This window comes from Ovis canadensis, chromosome 2 (genome assembly GCF_042477335.2).
Source record: "Ovis canadensis isolate MfBH-ARS-UI-01 breed Bighorn chromosome 2, ARS-UI_OviCan_v2, whole genome shotgun sequence".
NCBI classification, from domain to species: Eukaryota; Metazoa; Chordata; class Mammalia; order Artiodactyla; family Bovidae; genus Ovis; species Ovis canadensis.
This window is the reverse complement of record NC_091246.1, coordinates 190771651-190797337: the sequence shown is the minus strand read 5'-3', so window position 1 is coordinate 190797337 and position 25687 is coordinate 190771651. Positions and strand designations below refer to the sequence as shown.

The 25687-nt window shown below is 39.0% G+C and overlaps 1 protein-coding gene and 1 non-coding gene across 7 annotated transcripts in view; both read right to left on the bottom strand.

Annotated features, from left to right (window-relative positions):
- Nucleotides 1-25687, bottom strand: part of EPB41L5 (erythrocyte membrane protein band 4.1 like 5) — a 171883-nt gene that overhangs the window by 36975 nt on the left and 109221 nt on the right. For 4 of the 6 annotated variants that reach the window (XM_069577819.1, XM_069577822.1, XM_069577820.1 and 1 more), the window contains exons 17-18: nucleotides 17614-17777; nucleotides 12163-12260 (exon numbers count right to left, since the gene is read on the bottom strand). In XM_069577819.1, the coding sequence (XP_069433920.1) occupies nucleotides 12163-12260; nucleotides 17614-17777 (262 nt within the window). The remainder of the gene's footprint in view (nucleotides 1-12162; nucleotides 12261-17613; nucleotides 17778-25687) is intronic. The other 2 variants (XM_069577823.1, XM_069577824.1) reach the window with 1 other exon arrangement.
- On the bottom strand, nucleotides 21049-21185 carry LOC138434952 (U4 spliceosomal RNA). The gene has a single exon (XR_011255000.1). It is a non-coding gene; the product is annotated as a U4 spliceosomal RNA (small nuclear RNA).

The window sequence follows — 25687 nt, the reverse complement described above, 5'->3', positions numbered from 1 at the left end:
TGAAATGCCAAAGTAGGAAGTCAAGAGATACCTGGACTAACAGGCAAGTTTGGCCGTGGAGTACAAAATGAAGCAGGGCAAAGGCTAACAGAGTTTTGCCAAGAGAATGCACTGGTCATAGCAAATGCCCTCTTCCAACAACACAAAAGACGACTCTACAAATGGATATCACCAGACAGTCAATACCGAAATCAGATTGATTATATTCTTTGCAGCCATAGATGGAGAAGCGCTATACAGTCAGCAAAAAATAAGACTGGGAGCCAACTGTGGCTCAAATCATGAACTCCTTATTGCAAAATTCAGACTTATTGAAGAAAGCAGGGAAAACCACTAAACTTAAATCCTTTATGATGACAGAGTGGAAGTGACAAATAGATGCAAGGGACTGTTTCTGACAGAGTGCTTGAAGAACTATGGACAGAGGTTTGTAACATGGTACAGGAGGCGGTGATCAAAACCATCCCCAAGAAGAAGAAATGCAAAAAGGCAAAGTAATTGTCTCAGGAGACCTAAAAATAGCTGAGAAAAGAAGAGAAGCAAAAGGCAAAGGAGAAAAGGAAATATATATCTATCTGAATGTAGAATTCCAAAGAATAGCAAGGAGAGATAAGAAAGCCTTCCTCAGTGATCAATGGAAAAAAACACAGGAAAACAATACAATGGGAAAGACTAGAGATATCTTCAAGAAAATCAGAGATACCAAGGGAACATTTCATGCAAAGATGGGCAAGATAAAGGACAGAAACACCATGGACATGACAGAAGCAGAAGATATTAAGAAGAGGGGACAAGAATACACAGAACTATACAAAAAAGATCTTAATGACCCAGATAACCATGACGGTGTGATCATTCACCTAGAGTCAGACATCCTGGAGTGCAGTCAGCTGGACCTTAGGAAGCATCAGTAAAAACAAAGCTAGTGGAGGTGATGGAATTTCAGCTGATCTATTTCAAATCCTAAAAGATGATGCTGTGAGTGTTGCACCCAACATGCCAGCAAATTTGAAAAACTCAGCAGTGGTCACAGGACTGGAAAGGGTCAGGTTTCATTCCAATTCCAAAAAAAGGCAATGCCAAAGAATGTTCAAACTATTGCACAATTGCACTCATCTCACATGCTAGCAAAGCAATGCTCAAAATTTTCCAAGTTAAGTTTCAATAGTAGGTGAACCAAGAACTTTCAGATTTCATGCTGGATTTAGAAAAGGAAGAGGAACCAGAGATCAAATTGCCAACATCCACTGGATCACAGAAATAGCAAGAGAATTCCAGAAAAAAATCTGGAACGTGAAACATTCTGCTTCACTGACTATGCTAAAGCCTTTGACTGTGTAGATCACAACAAACAGTGGAAAACTGTTAAAGAGATGGGAATACAAGACCACTTAACCTGCCTCCTAAGAAATCTGTATGCAGGTCAAGAAGCAGCAGTTAGAACCAGACATGAAACAACAGACTGCTTCCAAATTGGGCAACAAGTACAAGAAGGCTGTATATTGTCACCCTGCTTATTTAACTTACATGCAGAGTATATCCTGTGAAATGCCGGGCTGTATGACTCACAAGCTGGAATCAAGATTGCTGGGAGAAATATCAATAACCTTAGATATGCAGATGACACCACCCTTATGGCAGACAGTGAAGAGGAACTAAAGGGCTTCTTGATGCAAGTCAAAGAGGAGAGTGAAAAAGCTGGCTTAAAATTCAACATTCAGAAAACTAAGATCATGGCATCAGGTCCCATCACTTCTCAGCAAATAGATGGTGAAACAATGGAAACAGTGAAAGGCTTTATTTTCTTAAGCTCCAAAATCATTGCAGACGGTGACTGCAGTCATGAAACTAAAAGACACTTGTTCCTTGGAAGAAAAGCCATGACCAACATAGATGGCATATTAAAAACAGAGATATTACTTTACTGACAAAGTTCCGTATACTCCAACTATGGTTTTTCTAGTAGTCATGTATGGATATGAGAGTTGGACCATAAAGAAAGCTGAGCGCCGAAGAATTGATGCTTTTGAACTGTGGTGTTGGAGAAGACTCCTGAGAGTCCCTTGGACTGCAAGGAGATCCAACCAGTCAATCTTAAAGGAAATCAGTCCTGAATATTCATTGGAGGGACTGATGCTGAAGCTGAAGCGCCAATACTTTGGTCACCTGATGACAAGAACTGACTCATTAGAAAAGACCCTGATGCTGAGAAAGATTGAAGGTGGGAGGAGAAGGGGATGACAAGAGGATGAGACGGTTGGATGGCATCACCTATGCAATGGACAGGAGTTTGAGCAAGCTCTGTGAGTTGGCGGTAGACAGGGAAGACTGGCATGCTACAGTCCATGGGGTCGCAACCGGACACGACTGAGCAACTGAACTGACTGATGAAGGCAGGAAAAATAGCACAGCATAGCTAGTTCAATCACTCAGTTGTGTCTGACTCTTTGTGACCCTATGGACTGTATACTGCCAGGATCTTCTGTCCAAGAGGATTCCTCCCTTCCTCCTCCAAGGGATCTTCCCATCCCAGATATCAAACCCAGGTGTCCCACATTCTAGGTGGATTCTTTACTGTCTGAGACACCAGGGAAGCCCACCGAGGACAAAAGATGAGATGGCTGGATGGCATCACTGACTCAATGGACATGAGTCTGAGCAAGCTCTGGGAGATGGTGAAGGACAGGAAAGCCTGGCATGCTGCAGTCCATGGGGTTGCAGAGTTGGATATGATTGAGCGACTGAACAAGAATGGCTAGTTCAAATGCACTGACATTTTCTTTTCAGAGAGAATTACATTGCAGACTTTCTATTATTTGCTCAACATTTATATCTGCATATCACAGCATCTCAAAGCAACCTGCCACAGACCTAGGCAGATATTTCTCTTCCTGCGTATATTAAAAATCAAGGATTCAATGCACACATCACAAAAGTACCTGTGATTGTTACCATCTTTCTGAAGGCAATTTTGCAAAAGTACCAAAGGCCTTAAAATTATTTCTGAAATTTGACTTAACACTTCTGTCATGCCAAGTGGTTTTTGCAGGATCTTAGCTCCCAGATCAGGGATTGAACACAGGCCCGCAGCAGTGAAAGAACTGAATACTAACCACTGGACCACCAGGGAATTCCTGAACCTAACACTCTACTTCCTAGGAAAATAATCAAAGATAATGCAGGATATTTATTTATAAGACTGTTTATCACAACACTGATTATGACAGTGAAAATTAGTGAAATGTCTAATAGGAGACTGAGTAAACACAACGTTGACCTATGCATGCCATTTAACTATTAATGATCATGTGTTATTGAAATAAAGAGATTACAATTGATTAGCTATAGAACCAGAGAAGGCAATGGCACCCCACTCCAGTACTCTTGCCTGGAAAATCCTATGGAGGGAGGAGCCTGGTGGGCTGCAGTCCATGGGGTCGCTAAGAGTCGGACACGACTGAGCGACTTCACTTTCACTTTTCACTTTCATGCGTTGGAGAAGGAAATGGCAACTCACTCCAGTGTTCTTGCCTGGAGAATCCCAGGGACGGGGGAGCCTGGTGGGCTGCTGTCTATGGGGTCACACAGAGTCGGACACGACTGAAGCAACTTAATAGCAGCAGCAGCAGCTATAGAACAATATTATTGCGTTTTTAATTAAAAAAATATTTATCACATATCAATGGCTGGAAGTATGTATCTTTAAAACGTTAAGTATAGTTATCTCTTAGGACTGGGATAATGGAAGTTTTATAATTACTTGCTTTTTAAAATCTACATTTTGTGGGGAATTTCCTGGCAGTCCAGTGGTTAGCACTCAGCACTTTCAGCCAGGGCTCAGATTCAATCTTTGACTGCGGAACTAAGATCCTGCAAGCTGCACAGCATGACCAAAAAAACCCAGAAATAAACATAAATAAAATCTGTATTTTGTACAATTACCTTCCATGTATATAAAAGAAAAAGATTACTGAAATACAAGTTCAGTGTAATAGCTATAAAATATTTTCATATAGTTTTATTACAGGATGCAAATCCAACAATATCCAGTTACTATGCTGTTGATATGTCTGCCTTGAATGGCCAAAATGTGCAAAGAGAAGACCAAAATAATTTAAAACACACCCTGATTCCTAAACACCCCAAGTTAGACCTGTTCTAACAAGACTAGATGCTCAAACTCTCCTACAGAGCAGTCCTCACTGTCAGAATCAGCTTAGTTAGGAGCTAATGTCAGGTTAAAGTGGATCCAAAGTCTACTTCAGTTTGTTAACGAGCTGCAGCACAGAAAGCCAAACCGACAGCAGGTGTTTGAGGAAAACTAGGGGTTTATCTGTAGGGCACCAAGAAAGGAGAACACGCAGCTCACATACAAGAGATCAGAACTCCCTAATGGCTTTCTGGCAAAGGTCTTTAAAGATGGTGTGAGGGGACAGGGTCCAGGAAGTGTGATCAGCCTGTGGACGTTCTTCTGATTGGTTGTACTTAGTTGCTCAGTCATGTCCAACTGTTTGCAACCCTACGGATGGTAGCCCAACAGTCTCCTCTGTCTGTGGGATTCTCTAGACAAGAACACTGATGTGGGTTGCCATGCTCTCCTCCAGGGGATTTTCCCAACCCAGGGATCGAACCCAGGTGTCACACATTGCAGGCGGAGTCTGAGCCACTGCGGAAGCCCTCTGATTGGTTGGTGATGAGGTAATAGGGTGATGTCTTGAGAACCTCAACCTCCTGGCTCCAACCAGTCTGGGGACTACCTGCCTGTGGTCATCATCCCTCACCTGGGTGGGGCAGTCTTAGTTTTTGCAGAACAACTCAAAGATAGGCACAGATAGTTATCCACATCCCTTCAGAACGAACCAGGAGTCCTGTGACGCTCTTGTCCTAAACATTAACTGCTAGACTCTGCTCTTTGGAACATGGGGAAGGCCCAGGAGATTACCGCCTTTTTCCTACAAACAGGAAACAGGGATGTGGAGAGGCTTTTTGTACCTGGGATGGCCCCACAGGGTCCTGTTTGGGGTCCAATTCTCCCTTTTTTTTGATGCTTCTCAATTCTGAGGGGAAAGGGGGTAAAATTAGGAAGGGAATCAATTTTTAGATAGATTAATCACAAACTCAGCAGGGGAAGTCAGTTTTAGGGGGATTTGGTTTCAAGTTCTGAACCAGAATGCCATTAGATCCAGACTCAAAACCACTCTTGAAACAATCTTAGCTAGAAAACATAGGTAGGCCGTTTATACAGTCAAACACATAAGGCAAAGAATTGGTGTAAGTAGTAAAACTCAAAAGAACAATGGTACTTTTTTTTTTAACAGAGAGATCTTATTTCTGAGAGCTCCTTCTTTAAATGCCTCAGAAAAATTGAAATTACTTAATTTTAAAAAATTATATAAGCCTTTTAAGTAAAGTGAAGTTCTTTTTAGCTCTAACTTTGGGAAGATGCAAAGAGTTATTTTAAGGTTGGTGTGGTTTACTCTTTTTGAGAATTTAATAAAATTTGGACCCACTTTCCTGAAAAATATGTAACTGAATTAAAGCAAGAATAGGAGCTTCCTTGGTGGTCCAGTGATTAAGAATCCACCTTGTCCAATACAGAAGATGTGGGTTCAATTCCTGCTCAGGGAACTAGATTCCACATGCCACAGAGCAACTAAGCCCATGCACCAACTACTGAACACAAGCACTTTAGAGCTTGTGCTCTGAAACCAGAAAGAAGCCCCTCAGTCACTGCAACTAAGACCCACTGCAGCCAAAATAAACAAAAGAAAAAAGAATACGTGTTCAATTGCATAGGGTTTAAGACACCTCTTATAATTATTCTTGGGTAGATCCATGATCTGCAAGAATCCTGCTTTAGAAGAATAAATACAATTTACCTTGAATTTTTACTAAATATACACAAAGGTTTTAACCACTTTACCAGCAGTTAAATAGCCTGATTTCCAGACTTAAAAATTATTTTTTAAAACACTTGCACCAATATTAGTATAATATTAGTAATTATTGTTTCAGGCTTCCCAGTTGGCACTAGTGGTAAAGAACCTGCCTGCCAATGCAGGGGACACAAGAGACGTGGGCTCGATCCCTGGGTCAATAAGATCCCCTGGAGGAGGGCATGGCAACCACTCCAGTATTCTCATCTGGAGAATGCCATGAACAGAGAAGCCTGGTGGGCTACAGTCCATAGGTTCGTAAAGAGTCGGACACAACTAAAGTGACTTAGCAAGCAACTATTGTTCCAGCTGAAAAAGTTATGGCAGTGAGGGTAGCAGAATGTGCCATCCCCAAATATGCCACCTTGTGGCATGTTATTTTGAGCTGAAGGCAAATGAGAAGCAGCAGATATAAGAAAAGCTTTGTCCTTCTCCTATCTATCTAAAGGCAGGACAGAAATTTACAAAGGAGTCCCTCCTTCCTTTATACTAGGAAAGACTAACATTCATCCCTGCCAACAACTCAAACTCTTATCATTGAATAGCAAGGACTCAAAGCTGCGTAAGAAGCCTTACTTCTGTTTACCCTGCTTTTCCTTGAATCCTCCCTAGACTTTTCTTTCGTTTGACTTTAGCTGAAGATGGAATTTAACTGGAATTCTAAGCCTGAGAGTTACTCATTCTCCCCTGGTATCTCCCATCTGTACATGAGATACACATAACAGTAAACTTCTGTTTTTCTCTTGTTAATCTGTCTTTTGTTACACAAGTCTCAGCCAACAACTCAGAGGAGTAGAGGGAAAAATTATTTTTTTCCCCTACAGCAATTACTGTTAGAGTATTAGCCTTTGTGTTTGTAAAAGTATCATTTCTACTTACCTTACATAATATGCAATAGCTCACTGATCCCTGGATAAGTGTGGCCTTTGTACGGCGAACATCTGAAGACTGACGCAATTTCCCAAAGGGAGGTCAGACCAACTGCCATACTTGTGTGTCCAAATTGAGGGTGGAGGGAAAGAAAGTTAACTACTTATAGAACCAAAGTGAAACACTTGGAGTCACTTATTTCAGGAACAGAATGAAGACAGCCAATGTAGGCACACAGAGGACACTTACCCTCCTGGGGATGTACAACTCTTCCCAACGGCTGGCACAGGACACCAGCCAAGCCCCCATGCAAGTCTGTTCATGGCAGCTCTATGCTTCCTTGTTCCCCTGACTCAGCTACTCTGATTCAAATAAGAAAGAAGACCACCAGGCAACTAATCAGCCGACAACAACAAATAACTCCTTATCCCATAAAAACCGCTTAAATTTGTCAGCAACTCAGAACTTACTATGTTCACAGTCTTGAGTTCTAAGGTTCGTGGGTCAAAATCCAGGTAATAAATGCATCTTTGTCCTTTGTTTTCTTCAGAGTGCAGATTTTTATTTCTGATATACTTTTTGGTTATATCTTCTTAAGGTTTGGGTACAAAAAAATCAAAAGATTGAAAGTGACAAAGATTATTCCAAGTCACATGTGGCAGCAATCTGCTGTAGTATTACATTCCCAACAAAAAGAGAAAGACAACCTACAGGTCACACCTGGCCCACCATCTGTTTTAGTAAGTAAACTCTACTGGAACGTGGCCACGCCCAGGCCCACATGATGCCATGGTGGCACAGTTGAGTACAATGACAGAGGCTGTACGCCTACTATGACTTAAACATTTACTGACCTTTAATGAGTGGTCAAAAGAACACAGTCATCACACCTTTCTTTTAAACCTTTACACTAAAAACCTTTACACTAGCTGTGAAAGGATATGCCTTAATCACATCCCCATCCTCACTAACAAATGCAGCTTATATTTTGTAACTTTAAGCATTTTAAAAATTTTCTGATCAAGGACCAAGAAAAAAAAATTCTTCAAATTTGAAGATAGAGAAAATTCTGGAATTGTCTCAAGCAATTAGGAGGAAGGTAACTCAAAAGTCTTCAAGTCTTGACACAGCATAAGCCCTAAAGGACTCCAAAGACACAGATCAGGCAGACACTGTGAACACATTCCCCATACCAGGAGGCACCCAGAAAGGGGAAGAATTCCAACAATGAACCCAAAATTCAGGGTGTCCCAAGGTGATAAGAATGCCCCAACCTCCAAGTACATCCAACCTCCAAAATATCCAAAGGCTGACGTTAGCCTTAGCCTGAGGAACTTCCCGCCTTAGGGAATCTGCTGCATTCTTAGCCATCTGTTCGATTCCCAGGTGTGTTAGGATGTGTTTTCTTACACTGAGGTGAAATCTGCCTAATTTCATCACTCACTGACCTTAGCTCTTCTCCAAGACTGTTAAAACACCAGTTATCAATACTTTACTTCCTGTTATATCATAGCTCCGCAGATAACTGAAGTATTCTTTCCTGAGACTGCTGAGCCTCATTACAACCGTGCTTCAAGATTCTTAACTGTACTCCTTCTCTTCTCAAACCGCTTTAGTTTTCTGAAATCATGTTTCTCTCTCTTCCTTTTTAATACTATGGTTGGAGCTCCCCTTTTAAGCCCTTTCAGTTAATACAATGGAGATGTTTCAGCAGTTACACTTCATGTTTATAAAATTCTCAAACTTTTTTTTACACATACCTATTACATTCTACCTCCTGATCCTAACCCCTACATTTGTGTCAGACTTGTCATGATATATAGTCTTAAATCCAATCCATCATTCCAGCCTTTCAAGTATTCATAGATCCTGATTTTGCCTTTTACTCTGTACTTTCCAGTTGTTGCCATCTGAAAATTCATTACCCTAAGAGCTTCTCAGTTACCCAATTTTTAGAGCTAAACATCCAACATCTGACACTTTGCTTTAGAATATATTTTATTTACAATAGGCTTTTCATCCTAAAATTACTATACTTAGTAAAGCTGATATTAAGATTAATTTGCATTCCTTAAGCAAACATTAACAGTTAGTGGCAGAGGCAGAGAAGTCAGAGTGGATTAAAAGTGCATCACATAAATAAAACATGAATCAAGGGAACTTCCATGCTGGTCCAGGGGCTAAGACTCCTGACTCCCAATACAGAGCGCCCTGGTTCAATCCCTGGTCAGGGAAAAAGATCCCACAAGCTGTAACTAAAAGATCCCATGTGCTGTGACTAAGATCCAGCACCATCAGGTATAAGAAAACACATGAATCAACTTGAGATTGCTGCTGTGTGGGTAGACAAAGGACGCTGCAGCCATCAAGCCAGTGCATTTCAGCCCCTGGACAGGGAGCCCGGAAGGAACTCAGGACGGAGACAACCAACCGGCCCACTGTGAAGCCCACATAGTAGCCAGCCTCTGCAGCCACCGTGATGGTGCTTCTGAGGAAACTCACGATGCTAGCCCCAGACAGCTGAAGTGCGTATCAAGGAATGACTGCAGTGAACCCAGACTCTCACATCTTCCTATACACAGTAAACCAAGGGCTTCCCTGACCTGCAGTGCAGGAGATCCAGGTTTGATCCCTGGGTTGGGAAGATTCCCCTGGAGAAGGGAATGTAACCCACTCCAATATTCTTGCCTTGAAAATTCCATGGACAGAGGAGCCTGGCAGGCTACAGTCTATAGGGTCAACGTATTGGTTCAAAATTGGGAAAGGAGTACATCAAGGCTGTGTATAGTCACCCCACTTATTTAACTTACATGCAGAGTACATCATGCAAAATGCTGGGATGTATGACTCACAGGCTGGAATCAAGATTGCTGGGATCATATCAACAACCTCAGATATGTAGATGATACCACTCTAATGGCAGAAAGCAAAGAGAAACTAAAGAGCCTCTTGATGAAAGTGAAAGAGGAGAGTGAAAAACCTGGCTTAAAACTCAACATTGAAAAAACAAAGATCATGGCATCCAGTCCTATCACTTCATGCCAAATAGATGGGGAAAAGTGTAAACAGTGACAGATTTTATTTTCTTGGGCTCCAAAATCACTATGGATGTTAACTGCAGCCACAAAATTAAAAGACACTTGTTCTCTAGAAGAAAAGCTATGACAAGCCTAGACAGCACATTGAAAAGTAGAGGCATCACTTTGCCAACAAAGGTGTGTACAGTCAAAGCTATGGTTTTTACAGTAGTCATGTATGGATCTAAGAGTTGGACCCTAAAGAAGGCCGAGTGCTGAAGAATTGATGCTTTCAAATTGAGTGATGGAGAAGACTCTTGATAGTCCCTTGGACTGCAAGGAGATTAAACCAGTTAATCCTAAAGGAAATCAACCCTGAATACTATTGGAAGGACTCATGATGAAGATGAAGCTCCAATACTTTGGCCACTTGAAGCGAAGAGCTGAGTCACTAAAGAAGATCCTGAGGGCAAGAGGAGAAGGGGACGACAGAGGATGAGATGGTTGGATGGCATCACCAACTCAATGGCCGTGAGTCGGAATAAACTCCAGGAGACACCGAAGAACAAGGAAGACTGGTTGTGCTGCAATTCATGGGGTGGCAAAGAGTCAGACATGACTTAAGAGACTGAACATCAACACACAGAAAAGTACTAAATTCCTTAATGTGAGATAGTGGGTTTTCTTTTATTAACACTAATCTTTTTATGATTATGACCAGGTCTTCGTTGCAAAAACTCCTATGAATCCGGGTTCATCCTCCCCTCTTTGAAGCAGTCTCTCAGGGTTATTTGAGATAATGTCTCCCAAGCTTGAAGTCCTAAGAAAGTCTGTCAAATAATACATAACTCTCAACTTTCAGGTTTTTGTTTTTTTTTTCAGTTGACAAACTTGTACACAGCACTAGTTGAAGAGCTGAGGTAGGGTAGTCTGACATCTCTTATTTGTCAGTACAGCACTGAACTCTTTCTTATTATTTCTGCCTGGCATAGAGTAAGCCCTCACCAAATATTAGCTATTATTTTCCTAGCTATGTGAGCCCCACACACTTCTTCATGGCACACCATCCTTCACCTAACCCTCTCTCATATTCCCTTTCCTGTCTTGAACCCACACTTGTGCTCATTTTTCCAAGGTTTCATTACTAATCTAATAGATCCTCTGGTAAATATGCAGTGAATGTTGCCAAAAAAACAAGCAGATGCTCAATGAATTTCCTGTGCAACAATTACCCTTCAACTCCCTGTCAGGATTTACTGAGCTTCAATCTTCTTCAGGATCACTCCAGGCCTCCACTAAATTTCTGTCAAACTGCCAACCACCTAAGCTTTCACTGACAGCTTTCAGTTAACCCTCTGACTTTGACCCTGCATTCCCCTACCTTACAAAGACAGTAGAAAAACTGACAATGTGAAGGAAAGAGACCATATAATTGAGAATTACTGAGGGGTCAAAAATGGAAAGGCTTTCTGAAATTCAATCAGCTTCTCAAATACATTTCAATGAAAAATGTAATAGGATAAAAAAAAAAGACATATTCTAAAGGACAGTTATAACAATGACTATGAAGGAAAGAAGAAAGTCACTCTGTGCTCCATACTGGTCTCTGAAGAAGTCCAGCTAGTTATCCAAGGATGAAAGAGAACTGCAAGTCAGATGTTCCTTTTTCCTCTTTAAAATCAAGCCAAAACAAAATTCATTCAGCAAGTCTTTGTTATCTATTGCCTAGATATAAGTAAAAAATAAAAGGCTGTCTCCAGATTATTACCTAAAATCCACTCTTCCATTATTGGGGACAATTATTTTTATCCTATTCCCACTTTAGTTACTGCTATAAGTTACTTAATGTAGAAATAAAAAAAAATTTAATTACAGTCAAATAGTTAATTGAGGTTTAACTGGTTTAACTGGTATGTCACCCCACCACATGCCTAAAGACTCCAAGAGGACAGGATGGTGAAGGGTATGAGGGATGATGCTTTAGCGTCTCATCCTCGGTTATTACAGAGCAGTTCCCTTCCAACAAATATGTTTACAATTTAAAAGTCTTTCAATTAATTTTTTCAACTAAATCAAGACTCACTGAACGTAATTAGAGAAGGGATAGGCTGAATCTAAAGGAAAAACATGAGATGACCTTATAATTCTTAACGTTGCTGTCCAAGTTTCCTCCTAAATATCCACAAATTTCACCTTTTAAAATTATATAACAAGTTTTAAGAGTTCAGCACAGATAGATTTCCCAGTGAAAGAAAAGAAAAAGTATTAGCTTTGGATGGAAAACATTTCTGGGAAGTCTGGGGCTGTATGACAGGCATGTGAAAGAGATCGCTGAATACCTGGTTGTTAATATTAACATCCACGTTGGGGTGAGGAGCTGGCACAGGACTGCTTTCCATTTCAAGGTGTTTGAGCTTCTCTGAGGAATCTATGAATGCTGGAGGGGAAAAAAAAAAAGGAAAATAGCCACTTAGGCTGCCATGCTGTTACAGCTTGTAAGTATACAGACTCAGGCTTTCTTCACTGCCTCCCCTCAATACCAGTTACCATCAATAAAAGGTAATAATCCAGATTACCTTGGACTAGACATTCCTTCTATAACCAGGAAACTCACCACTGATTTAAATAAGAGTTAACCTAAACAGGAACATTTCCTGTATCTACTCTGCTCCAACAATGCCACTCGATGTAGACCCTCCATGGCACAAGGGGTTAAGAAAGCTCACCAGCTAAGAGATTCAAAGAAAAGGCACAGAGCACCTGTGATACCACCCTTCCTTCCTAAGCACAACACACGCTCCTCCTGCAAACCTTAGCACCTAGCCATTTCTTCTCCTTGTTTCCTGACTGTATGGGGCCTAAAACTAAACTGATGAAGAACACACATTTATTAACTCACTGACTCAACCTATCACATACTGGTGACATCAGTCAGGCGTGATGCAGGACAGCATCTTATCTTCACTACCTGCAACCAGGCTGTACAATACAAGTAAAATCCTCCAACCACTGAAAAGATGATACATTAAATACAATGAATTCTATTTCAACTAACAACTGTTAGTTGTTCTTACTGTGCAGGAATCAATTTGGTAGAAATTTGAATTTCTACATTGTCCACATAACCAAAAAAGCTACTGAATGCTTAATAATTTCTAAGCAATCAAGGAGAAGAAAGGAGGGAAAACTATGAAGTCATTTCCTCTCAGTCAGAGAGATCTTCTAAAGTGTTCATCAATTAACTCTGTAAGTCTGTCCCTTGGCTACACATTAGAATCAGATTGGTAACTTTTAAGATATACTGATTCCCAGAGCTGACCCTAGAATAACAATATCAGATTTCTGAAGGTAGTTTTATGGCACTAGTAGTTTTTATTATTTTTTAAATTAATTCATTTTAATTGAAGGCTAATTATTTTACAATACTGTAGTGTTTTTTCCCATACATTGACATGAATCAGCCATGGGTGTACATGTGTCCCCCACCCTGAACCCCCCATCCACTTCCCTCCCCATCCCATCCCTCAGGGTTGCCCCGGTGCACCAGCTGTGAGTGGCACTTGTAGTTTTTAAAACCCTCTAGGTGATTTTAATGTACAATCAAAACTGAGAATCACTAATTCAACATTAATCTCAAAATCTTCCATATTCATTTTCTTACTCAATTGCCACCTCTTGTTTTTCTTATGCTTCAAATGATTTGACACTAAATTTTAACATGATGATGCTGGGACCACAACATTTTAGCTTATGCTATTAAATTAATACTGCTGGCTTGTGCTGGTGAGGGAGAACTGGTTAAAATAAAGCTTATTCTGCTATTTCTGTTTGGCTGAGAAATATCCTGAGACTGTAGGATAAATGCTTTTCTTTTTAAAATTACTATGTATTAACTATTTACCTAAGTCAATCAGGGTTTTGACACCATCACCGAAAGAAAATACAGAATAAATTGGACACCAAGATTCGTATCTTGGTATAAGACCTTAATTCTTAATATCAAAATGCTCTAGCTTCATTGATTGACACTGAGTAAATGTATTGAGTCTCAACTGGATAAGTCTTACTAATGAAACCCCTACATGATTCAAGAATTTCTTCTGTCATAACTTCCAACAGTATTTAAGTTCTGCTTGAATAGTTTCTGTAATGGGGGGCCCACCCACTGTAAGATATCTATTTCTGATATATGGCAAGAACAGTTTAAAAGATTCTCCCCTAAACTCATTTCAGTTTGGCTTTGCTATATTTTCAAACTGCTGATTCAAGATTCACTAAGAAGGTGACATAAATTCCCTGATATAAAAGGCTTCTGAATATTTGAAGCTATTAAGTCTCACTTGGTCTTGTCCTTTCTAAGCATCCTTAGTTTGTTTTACCAAATTCCTCAAAATCAATATAATCTCCTAGAAAGTGTGTACTAAATAAACGTTGTTTGTTCATACAACACTACTGCAGTGCTCAAAGAATTTTAAACACTTTTCAAATCCAGACAACTGTTGTTGTTCAGTTGCTTACTCATGTCCAACTCTTTGTGACCCCACGGACTGCAGCACACCAGGCTTCTCTGTCCTTCACCATCTTCCGGAGCTTGCTCAAACTCATGTTCATTGACTCAGTGTTGCCATCGAACCATCTCATCCTCTATTGTCCCCTTCTCTTCCTGCCTTCAATCTTTCCCAGCATCAGAGTCTTTTCTAAGGAGTTCACTCTTTGCATCAGATGGCCAAAGTGTTGGAGCTTCAACTTTAGCATCAGTCCTTCTAATGAATGGTCAGGATTGATTTCCTTTAGGATTGACTGATTTGATCTACCTGCAGTCCTAGGGATTCTCAAGAGTCTTCTCCAAAACCACAGCTCAAAAGCATCAATTTTCTGGTGTTCAGTCTTCTTTACAGTCCAACTCTCACATCTATACATGACTACTGGAAAATTCATAGCTTTGACTAGACAGACCCCTGTCAGCAAAGTAATGTCTCAGTTTTTTAATATGCTATCTCAGTTTGTCACAGCTTTTCTTCCAAATTAATTAAATTAAAATTTTAAGCATCTTTTAATACATACAATGGACAGACATAAAATGAAAATAGAATTAATGTTGCCATTCTATAAAAGAGACTTTTTATTTTAATCCTAAAAATACTTCACATTAAGCTAGTCTTGCTTCTGGCTGAATCTAAACACTGATGGACTCTATCTGTTACATATCACATCTTTCTAGTGACAAAGAGTGACTATTTCTAACAAGAGATAGAGTCCAGAGCAAGGCTGTGAAAACTGGAAAATAACCAAAAACAATTGCTGCAAAGAAAAGTACATGAGAAATACTGGCATTCCTTGGAGATACTGTGGGTTCAGCTCTGGATCACCACAGTGAAGTGAGTCATGTGAATTGCCTGGTTTCCCAGTGCATGTAAGTTATGTTTATACTATATTGTAGTCTACTTATTAAACATGCAGTAGCATCAGTGTTCTTGCCTGGAGAATCCCAGGGATGGGGGAGTCTGGTGGGCTGCCGTCTATGGGGTCGCACAGAGTCGGACACAACTGAAGCACATTAGCAGTAGCAGCAGCATTATGTTTAAAAAAATAATGTGCATACTTTAGTTAAAAAATACTTTATTGCTAAAAAATGCTACCCATTATCTGACAATGCAGGGTTGCCACAAACTGTCATTTTGCAAAAAAGCACAATATTTGCAAAGTATAATAAAACAAGGTGCTCTGAGTAACAGAGATGTTGTCTTAACCCGATAACTATTACTTTTAAAAAATCAAATTAAAACATCATTCTGAAATTATGAATAAATCAAAGCTAATTTATGTTTGACACCACCCTTATGGCAGAAAGTGAAGAGGAACTAAAAAGCCTCTTGATAAAAGTGAAAGTGGAGAGTGAAAACGTTGGCTTAAAGCTCAATATTCAGAAAATGAAGATCATGGCATCTGGTTTCATCACTTCATGGGAAATAGATGGGGAAACAGTGGAAACAGTGTTGGACTTTATTTTTGGGGGCTCCAAAATCACTGCAGTTGGTGACTGCAGCCATGAAATTAAAAGATGCTTACTCCTTGGAAGGAAAGTTATGACCAACCTAGAGAGCATATTGAAAAGCAGAGACATTACTTTGCCAACAAAGGTCCATCTAGTCAAGGCTATGGTTTTTCCTGTGGTCATGTATGGATGTGAGAGTTGGACTGTGAAGAAAGCTGAGTGCTGAAGAACTGATGCTTTTGAACTGTGGTGTTGGAGAAGACTCTTGAGAGTCCCTTGGACTGCAAGGAGATCCAACCAGTCCATTCTAAAGGAGATCAGTCCTGGGATTTCTTTGGAAGGAATGATGCCAAAGCTGAAACTCCAGTACTTTGGCCACCTCATGCGAAGAGTTGACTCACTGGAAAAGACTCTGATGCTGGGAGGGATTGGGGGCAGGAGGAGAAGGGGACAACAGAGGATGAGATGGCTGGATGGCATCACCGACTTGATGGACGTGAGTTTGAGTGAACTCTGGGAGTTGGTGATGGACAGGGAGGCCTGGCATGCTGCGATTCAGGGGTCGCGAAGAGTAGGACATGACTGAGCGACTGAACTGAACTGAACTGAATTGAATTTATGTTTCCCAGACCTCAGACTCAGAATAACAATTTAAATATGGTAGATGTCAATAAAAACATAACATATAACATGCCAGAACATTTGTTTAACAATGCATTTGTAGTGGTTACTTCAGGAACAAAAGAACAGATTTTTTAAACCAACTGAAAGTGAAAGTAAAGTCATTCAGTCATATCCAACTCTTTGTGACCCCGTGGACTGTAGCCTACCAGGCTCCTCTGTCCATGGGATTCTCCAGGCAAGAATACTGGAGTGGGTTGCCATTTCCTTCTCCAGGGGATCTTCCTGACCCAGGGATAGAACCCAGGTCTCCTGCATTGCAGGCAGATGCTTTAACCTCTGAGCCACCAGGGAAGCCCACTATCAGCAGTAATTCAGCATGTTCTATGAACCAGAAGCACTGTGAAATTTTTTATCATGTCTTTCTAAATTACTAAATCCCATTGCTGTATTTTACACTCTTCAGAGAGAACAGCATACTCATTGGCAATTTCCTATAAGTTGTTTAAAAGATGGTGCTTAATTTTAGAAAAAGAAATCAACATTGCCAAGAGCCATGTAAACATAAGCTGCTTTTAAATGCTCACACTTACACTGAAATTCAACAGAAAGCTTTTGTTTAAAGACAGTTATGTTTTAATATCAAACCAAACTCACAAACAGATAGAAATATGTGCAACTTCTTATTTCCTTTTAACCTTTTAAAAAGTTAAGGAGAGCAGCATTCTTTCTTGACTATTTATTTTTGTGGGTCTGGGCAACAAGAGCTCTCATTAATAACAAAATATTTCCTATACACTAATGGAATGTCCAAACATTTGTTCAATCCTGTGCCCTAGATAATCTCTAAGGAAACATTTTTCTCTTAATTTTCACTCAAGAAACAAAAAGCAAATTTGAAAATTCAAAAATGTTTAATGACTTATAAATGACACAAATGTTTAATGGTATCAACTATGTGATCTTAAACATTTCAATGGATCCTTAGGCCAAAAAGGCAAGAAGGCATAACATTAAATTATGTTTTATGTTTAAATTATGTTTAATGTCTATTCTACATTAACATTTCAAATTCAACTGCTGCTGCATAAAATACTCTTGAAGTGACTGACAAACAGCTCATTTCAAAAGACGCAGACTAATGTCACTGATTTCACACAGAACATTTACTTACTCCTGCGCTCACCTTCAGGTCCCTCTAACCCAGCCTGCCTGGTGGCTGTGCTCACTTCACCTGGGGCTTGGGGGGTGTCCATGGTGTCAGGTGCCCCAGCTACGTCATTAGCGGTTGTTTCCAGTAAGTCTGGACTATCTAGCAAATCAATCCTCAGAGGCAAGCTGTGAAGGTAACAGAAAACATTCTTAGACCAAGACATTTATCATGGAAAGAATTTAAAACACTAATAAAAATCTGTCAGAAAAAAAGTCATTTATGCCAAGTGGTTTATTCATCTGTCAAAACCTTTAGGCAGATTCTCGTCCATCCAAATTGGAGAAGGGGCTGAATTTAGCTTCCCAACTGAAATAACCTAAGGGGAATATAAACAATTCTCAAGATATTAGACATCAGACAACAAAAAGGCAGAAATTGAGATTCAGAAAACAATGAGGAGTCCTTGTTTTAAGAGAACCTCCATGCCGTAATTCAGAGACGTCCTGTGGCTGACAGTCCAGGGAGACCAGGACAGCTGAAGTTCCCTGGCCAGGGTACCAGGCAGGAGAGAATCCTGGAGGTGTGCAGAAGGCTCCTCTCAAGATGCAGTAGGGTGCTCATCAGGGAACATGTGGCTTCAGAAAGAATTAGTGGCACTCAGGCTGGGCCACAGTGTCCTTCTTTACAGACTATCAAAACACATAACAAGGGTACTGAGTATGAAAAAGATTCTGCCTCAGGAGTAGAGCATGATTTATCCAGACAGCCTGGTGACAAATCCACTTAACACATCATAAAAGAAAGAGCTAAAAGGATCAAAGTGTTTCCAAGTAATTTAACTGCATTCTAAAACAAATCTCAAGACTGAAAGGAATACAAAATGATCCAGCATCCAACAACGTAAATTTCAAAATGTCACGTATCTAGTCAGAGATTATTAGAAACGCTAACAGGCAGAAAAAGACATCTATACTAAAGAGAAAAATCAATCAACAGGAATCAACATGTTAGGATTAGCAGAGAAAGACACTAAAAACATTTATTATAGCTGTATTTCATATGCTCAAAAAGCTAAGCAGAAATTAGAACATACAAAAAAGACTCAAACCAAGCTTCTAGAGATGAAAACCACAATATCTTAGATGGAAAATATATTGGGTGAGGTGGACAGCAGATTAGATTTTTAAAAAGATACTGAATTTAATAGAAACTATCCAAAATAAAACACACAGGGAAAAAGGATTCCCCCCTAAATGAAAAGAATGTCAGTTCTTCTTTGTGGGCCAACTTCAAGCAACCAACTGTATGAATAACCGACTGGATGGAGTCCCAGGGTGGTGGGGGAAGGGGAGAAAAGGTATTTGAAGAAAAAAAATGACTGATGTTTACAAATCGGATGAAAACTATAAACCCACAGATTCAAGAATTTCAGGAAACTCTAAACACAAAAAACATGAAGAAAACTACACCAAAGCACATTGCAACCATACTGCTTAAAACCAATGATGAAAAGAAAAATTTAAAAGCAGCCAAAACACTGTACATTCAATAGAATAAGATAAGGAGGAAAGCAGATTTCTTATCAGGAATAATGCAAATTAGCGGCCAGTGGAGGAGTGTCTCAAAGACTTGTAAAGAATGAAAGCCTACCAATCCAAACTTTATATCCAGTTAAAAAGCTTTCAAAAACAAAGGAAAACCTATATATACACCAAAGAAAAGTGAAAACATACATACACTCAGAGATGTGTACCCAAATGTTCATGGAATCACTATTCATAATAGCCAAAAAAGTGGAAATGCCCATTAACTGAGGAATGGATAAATAAAATGTGATCTGTCCACAGAATGGCATAATAATCAGCAAGAAAAGGAGTCAAGTACTGAAACATGCTATGACCCTTGAAAATACAATGTTAAGGGAAAAAAGTCAGACACAAAATACCACATATCATATGAGGCCATTTATATGAAATGTCCAGAATAAACAAGTTCACAGACACAGAAAGTAGATCAGTGGTTGTCAGAAGCTAGAGAGGAATGGAGATTAACTGCTGTTATTTAAGGTCTGAAATTAGGATTCCATAAGAAGGCTGTCTTGATATCCTTGAGCCTCATGGGCCCCCAAGGCCCAACCATGAGTTTCCCAACTCTCATCAAATATGCCCTCCCAGTGAAAAGGATTCCAAAAAACTGTACCAGCTGCATCCTACCAGATTCTTAATCAAGTAAGTTTCATTTCTCTGCCAGCCTGTGAAATTATTCACACAAGCCAATCATATCCCCTAGTGGGAAACAAGGGTCAACTCATTCTCACATTCCTATAAAGCCTGCCTCCCAAAAAAGCCCATGTTTGTTCACTTTGCTCCTGAGAGAGACATGATGTATCCCCATTGTTGTGAGGTTTCGTCCTCCTTAGAGACATGAGTATACGTGTTTAATAAACTGCTATCAGGGCTGGGCATTGTATGTTGGGCCATCTAATAGTATTTAGGGTAGAGGATCCCTCCCTTACCAAAAGGGTGAGTGAGTGTGGAGAAGAACAACTGATAGTGGGTACGGGGTTTCTTTTTTGTTGTTTAGTCGACAAGTTGTGTTCGACTCTTTTGCAACCCCATGGACTGTAGGCTGCCAGGTTCCTCTGTCCATAGGATTTCCCAGGCAAGAATACTAAGTGGGTTTTTTTTTTTTTTTTTTTTTTAGTGAGGGGCAAAATATTCTAAAGTAAAATTGTAATAAAGGTTGTGCAATTCTATGAAAGTGCTAAAAACACTGAATTGTTGGCTCTGAATGGGTAAACAATGTGAATTATATCTTAAAAAAGAAGACAGACAATAGGAATTCATGACCAAAAGACCAGCACTGAAAAAATATTAAAGGAAGACATACAGACAGAAGTAAAATGAACAATGTATTATAGGGTCTAAAACACACATAGAAGAAAAATGTTTGACAAATGACAGTAAAAAGGCTGGGAGAGGAGAAATAGAAGCACGCTACTGTAAAGCTGTTATACTACACATGAAACAGTATAACAGTCCTTGAAAGTTGACTGATTAATGCTAAAGTAACCATTAAAGTTAAAAAAAAAACACCAAAGAGTTACAGCTAAGGAATAAGAAAAGGTCATAAATGAAATTTTTAAAAAATTAATGAAAAAAGAAGATGGAAACAAGAAATATATGGGACAAACAGAACACAAACAGCAGGATGACAGACTCAACCATACCAATAATCACATTAAAAGGAAACAGTATAAACATACCATTAAAAGAAAAACTCAATCTCTGCAGAGACTGTCAAAAATTGCCAATGTCAGGACTTCCCTAGTGGTCCAGTGGCTAAGACTCTGAGTTCCTAAGGCAGGGTAGCTGGGCTCAACCCCTGATCAGGGACCTAAGATGCCACATGCCCATTAAAGAGCCAACATGCCTCAACTAAGACCCAGTATAGTCAATAATTTGATACTTTTAAAAAATTTCCAGTGTCAACTCATTTCAAGTCATCATGGCAGAGGATTGGGAAAAGTTTTCAATTAACAATAACTGTGCCTCATATAAACCTCAGTGACTACACTGCCACTGTGCAAAGATGAAGCATACCAATTTTCAAATGCAGAGACTATCAGTTAAAATTTAAAAAGCAAAACCCAGTTATGTGGTGCCTACATGAAACAATTTAACTATGAAGAAACAAATTAACAAAGATAAAAAAGGACAGAAAAAGATATACTATGCTAACACTAGTCAAAAGAAAGCTACAGTGGACATACTGATATCAAAGTAGAGTTAAGAGCAAAGAATAGTACTTAAAATGAAGATGATCACTTCGTAAGGATAAAGGGGTCATTTAATCAAGAGAACACAAAAATCCTAAATATTTATTTACTTAATGGTGGCATTTTAAAATGCATGGGGCCAAAACTGAAAGAACTGCAAAGAGTAATGAGCAAATCAATTATGGTTGGAGATTTCAACACCCTTCTTTCAATAAGTGATAGAACAGAAAATCAGCAAGGATATAGTGGACGTGAACATCATTAACCATCAACTTTACCTGACTGACATTTAGAAAATACTCTACCCAAAACATCAAAACACATGATCTTCTCAAGGGCATACAGAATAATCACTAACATAGGTCATATTCTGGGCCATAAAACAAGAGTTAATAAATTCAAAAGGACTCAAATCATACAAAGTATGTATGTTCTTTGACTGGAACATAAATTATAAATCAAAACAGAAAGTTCCTTGGAAAATCGCCAAGTATTTGGGAACTATAAATGTACTTCTAAATCCACTGGATCAAAAAAGATATGAAAAGGAAAATGAGAAAAGAATTTTAAACTAATGAAAGCAAAAGCGTAACACATCTATATTTGCAAGATTCCACTAAAATAATCATTAGAGGAATATTTATAATATCAAACATCTACATTAGAACAAAGTTTTCAAATCAATGACCTCAGTTTATACCTTGATAAATTAGAAAAAGAGCATATTAAATGCAAAGGAAGAGGAAGGCAGGAAATAATAAAGATAAAAGGAAAAATAATACAGAAAATGAATTAAACTGAGAACTAGTTCTTTGAGCTCAATGTAATAATTGATTTATGTATTAATAACTTGTAGCTAGACTGATAAAAAGAAAAATAAGAATATGTATATACAATATCAGGAATGGGAAGAGTGACACCACTACAGATACTACAAACATTAACAAGATATAAGGGAATATTATGAGTTATATGCCAATAAATTCAACAACTTAGATGATATGCAAAAATTCCTCGAAAGCCACAAACCATCACAGCTCATTCCAGGAAAACAGAAAGTCTGAATAGATGCAGAAAAGAATAGAAATTAACTAGCAATTAAAAATCTTCAAACAAAGAGAAGCTCAGACCCAGAGAACCTCCTGAAAAATTCTATCAAATATTTAAAAGAAGAAATAATTCTAACCATCAACAAACTATGTTACAAATAGAGGAAAGGCAACATTCTCCAAGTCATTCTATGAGCCCATTATTATCCTGACAGTGGAGCAATACCAAACATACAACAAGAAATCAAGCAAAGAATAAAAAGGACTGTCCACCATGATCAACTGGGACTTTCCACAGGAATGCAAAGTTGGTTTAACATTCCAAAATCAATTAATGTAATATTACTTATTAATAAAAACAAACCACATGATCATCTCAATAGATACAGAAAAAGCGTGTGACAAAACCCAACAACACTAATGGTAAAACTCTCAACAAACTAAGAATAGATGAGAATATCTTCAATCTGATAAAAGGAAATACACACACAAAAAATCAACAGCTAACATTACACTGGGGCTTCCCTGGTGGCTCAGACGGTAAAGAATCCACCTGCAATGCAGGAGGCCTGGGTTCGATCCCTGGGTTGGGAAGATCCCCTGGATGAGGGCATGACAACCCACCCCAGTATTCTTGCCTGGAGAGTTCCATGGACAGAGAAGCCTGGTGGGCTACAGTTTATGGGGTCACAACTAAGCACAGCACAGCACAACATTACACTGAACGATGAATGACCAAGTTATTTCCCCTATAAGTCAGAAACAAGACAAAGATTCCACTCTTATCACTTCTATTCAACAGTACACAGGTTTTAAAAGGTACAGTAAGAAAAAAAAAGAGTAAATTAAGGGCCCAAACTAAAAAGAAAGAGATACAAAGGAAGAGGTTTTTATGTGCAGATGACAGAATCCTATATGTAGAAAAGTCAATGGAATCCACAAAATGCTCCTGGAAAGTAATAAGTTCAGCAAGGAGGCAGGACACAAGATCAACATGCAAAATTCAATTATGCCTATACACTAGCAATGAACAATAGAAAACTGAGATTAAAATAAGTCTGTTCACAACAACATCAAAAGAATAAAAACAGGAATAAATTTAATAAAGGATATGCAGAGCTTGGGCTTCCCACATGGCGCTTGTGGTAAAGAACCCTCGTGCCAATACAGGAAACACAAGAGACTTGGGTTCAATCCCTGGGTCGGGAAGATTCCCTGGAGAAAAGCATGGCAACCCACTCCAGTATTCTTGCCTGGAGAACTCCACAGACAGAGGAACCTGGCAGGCTATGGTCCATTAGGTCGAAAAAGCTGAACATGACTTAAGTGGCTGAACACACATGCAGAGCTTATACACTTAAAACTATAATAAATAAAGGATATCTAAATAAACAGAAAGACACTTTCTTTTAGATGAAAAAACGTGAAAATTCAGGAGCTAGAACAGCCAAGTGCATTCTGGAAAAGAAGAAAGTTGGAGAATACATACTGTAACTTGCTATAAAACCACAGTAATTAAGACAGTGTGATACTGGCACAAAAATAGCTATGTAGGGGGTTCCCTGGTGGCTCAGTGGTGAAGAATCCTCCTGCCAACACAGGAGACATGGGTTGATCCCTTGTCTGGGAAGATCCCACATGCCACAGAGCAACTCAGCCCCTGCACAACTATTGAGCCTGTGTCTAGAGCCTGGGAACCACAACTACTGGGCCCATGTACTCAACTACTGAAGCCCACGTGCCCTAGAACCCATGCTCCACAAGAGAAGCCACTATGAGAAACCCAAGCACCATAGTAAAGAAGAGCCCCTGCTCACCACAACTAGTGAAACCCTGCGCAGCAATGAAGACCCAGCACAGCCAAAAATAAATAAAAAATTTTAAAATAGATATGTAAATCAACAGAATGAAATTGAGAGTTTGGAATTCATAATACTTATGGTTGATTTTTCCCAAGACAAATCAATGGATAAAAGAATAGGCATTCAACAACTGGTGTCAAGACAACTAAAAATATATGCAAAAATATGAATTTAGACCCTTACCTCACACGACACAAAAATTAAATCAACATGGATAACATACTGAAATGTTAAGAGCTGAAACTATAAATATCTGAAGAAAACACAGGAGGAAAATATCTTTGTGATTTGAGGTTGGCAAAATGTTCTCATATGATACTAAAGGTACCACCCATTAAAAAAAAAAAAAGGGAAGCTGGACTTTGCTTGAGCTTCAAAAAAACACTCTTGATTGAAATGAAGAGAGATGTCACAGATGAAGAGAAAAATTTTGCAAATCATGTATCTCATAAGGAACTGGTATCCAACATATACAAAGAACTCTTAATATAAAAAAGATAAATAACATATAAAAATGAGCAAAAGGTTCAAATAGACATTCCTGCAAAGACAACTGATTAACAGCTGACAAGCACATGAAAAGATGCTAAGCATCAGTAGCCCTCTGGAAAATGCAAATCAAAACAAGGAAATGCCACTATTTACTCTCTTAAACAGCTGTAACTAAAAAGATAGAAAATAACAAATGTTGGCTAGGATGTGAAGACCTGGAACATTCAAGCATTTCCTCTCTGGAAAAACGTTTCTCAATTTCTTGAAAAGTTAAAATATAAATTCACCATACAACCCAGCAATTTTCCTCCTAGGAGTCTATTCAAGAGAAATGACATTTTATGTCCACACTACAATAGGAATGCTTATAACACTATTGACAGCCAGAACATGGAAACAATGCAAATTTCCAACAATTGGTGAGTGTAAAAACAAAACACCGTATATCCATAAAATGCATTATTAATCAACAACTGAACGGGGCTCACTAGAATACATGGATAAATCTGAAAAACATTATTCTAGGAGAAAACCAGACATAAAACCTTGTATACTATATAATTTCATTCATATAAAATGTCTAGGAAAGTAAAATTTATAAAGACTGAACTTTTGGAGATCATGAAAATGTTCTAGATTGTGTGATTGTACAATTCCATACATTTCTAAAAATCATGGACTTGTACATTTACCATAAATGAATTTTTATATTTTATTTTTTGGCCATGTTGGGTCTTTGTGGTTGCTCTCGAGCTTTCTCTAATCGCAGAAAGCAAGGGTCACTCTCTAGCAGAGGTACATGGGCTCCTCATTGCGGCAGCTTATGTTGTGGAGCGCAGGCTCTACTGCGCTCAGGGTTGAATAGTTGTGATTCACAGGCTCTAGGGCACAGGTTCAACAGTTGAGGTGCATGA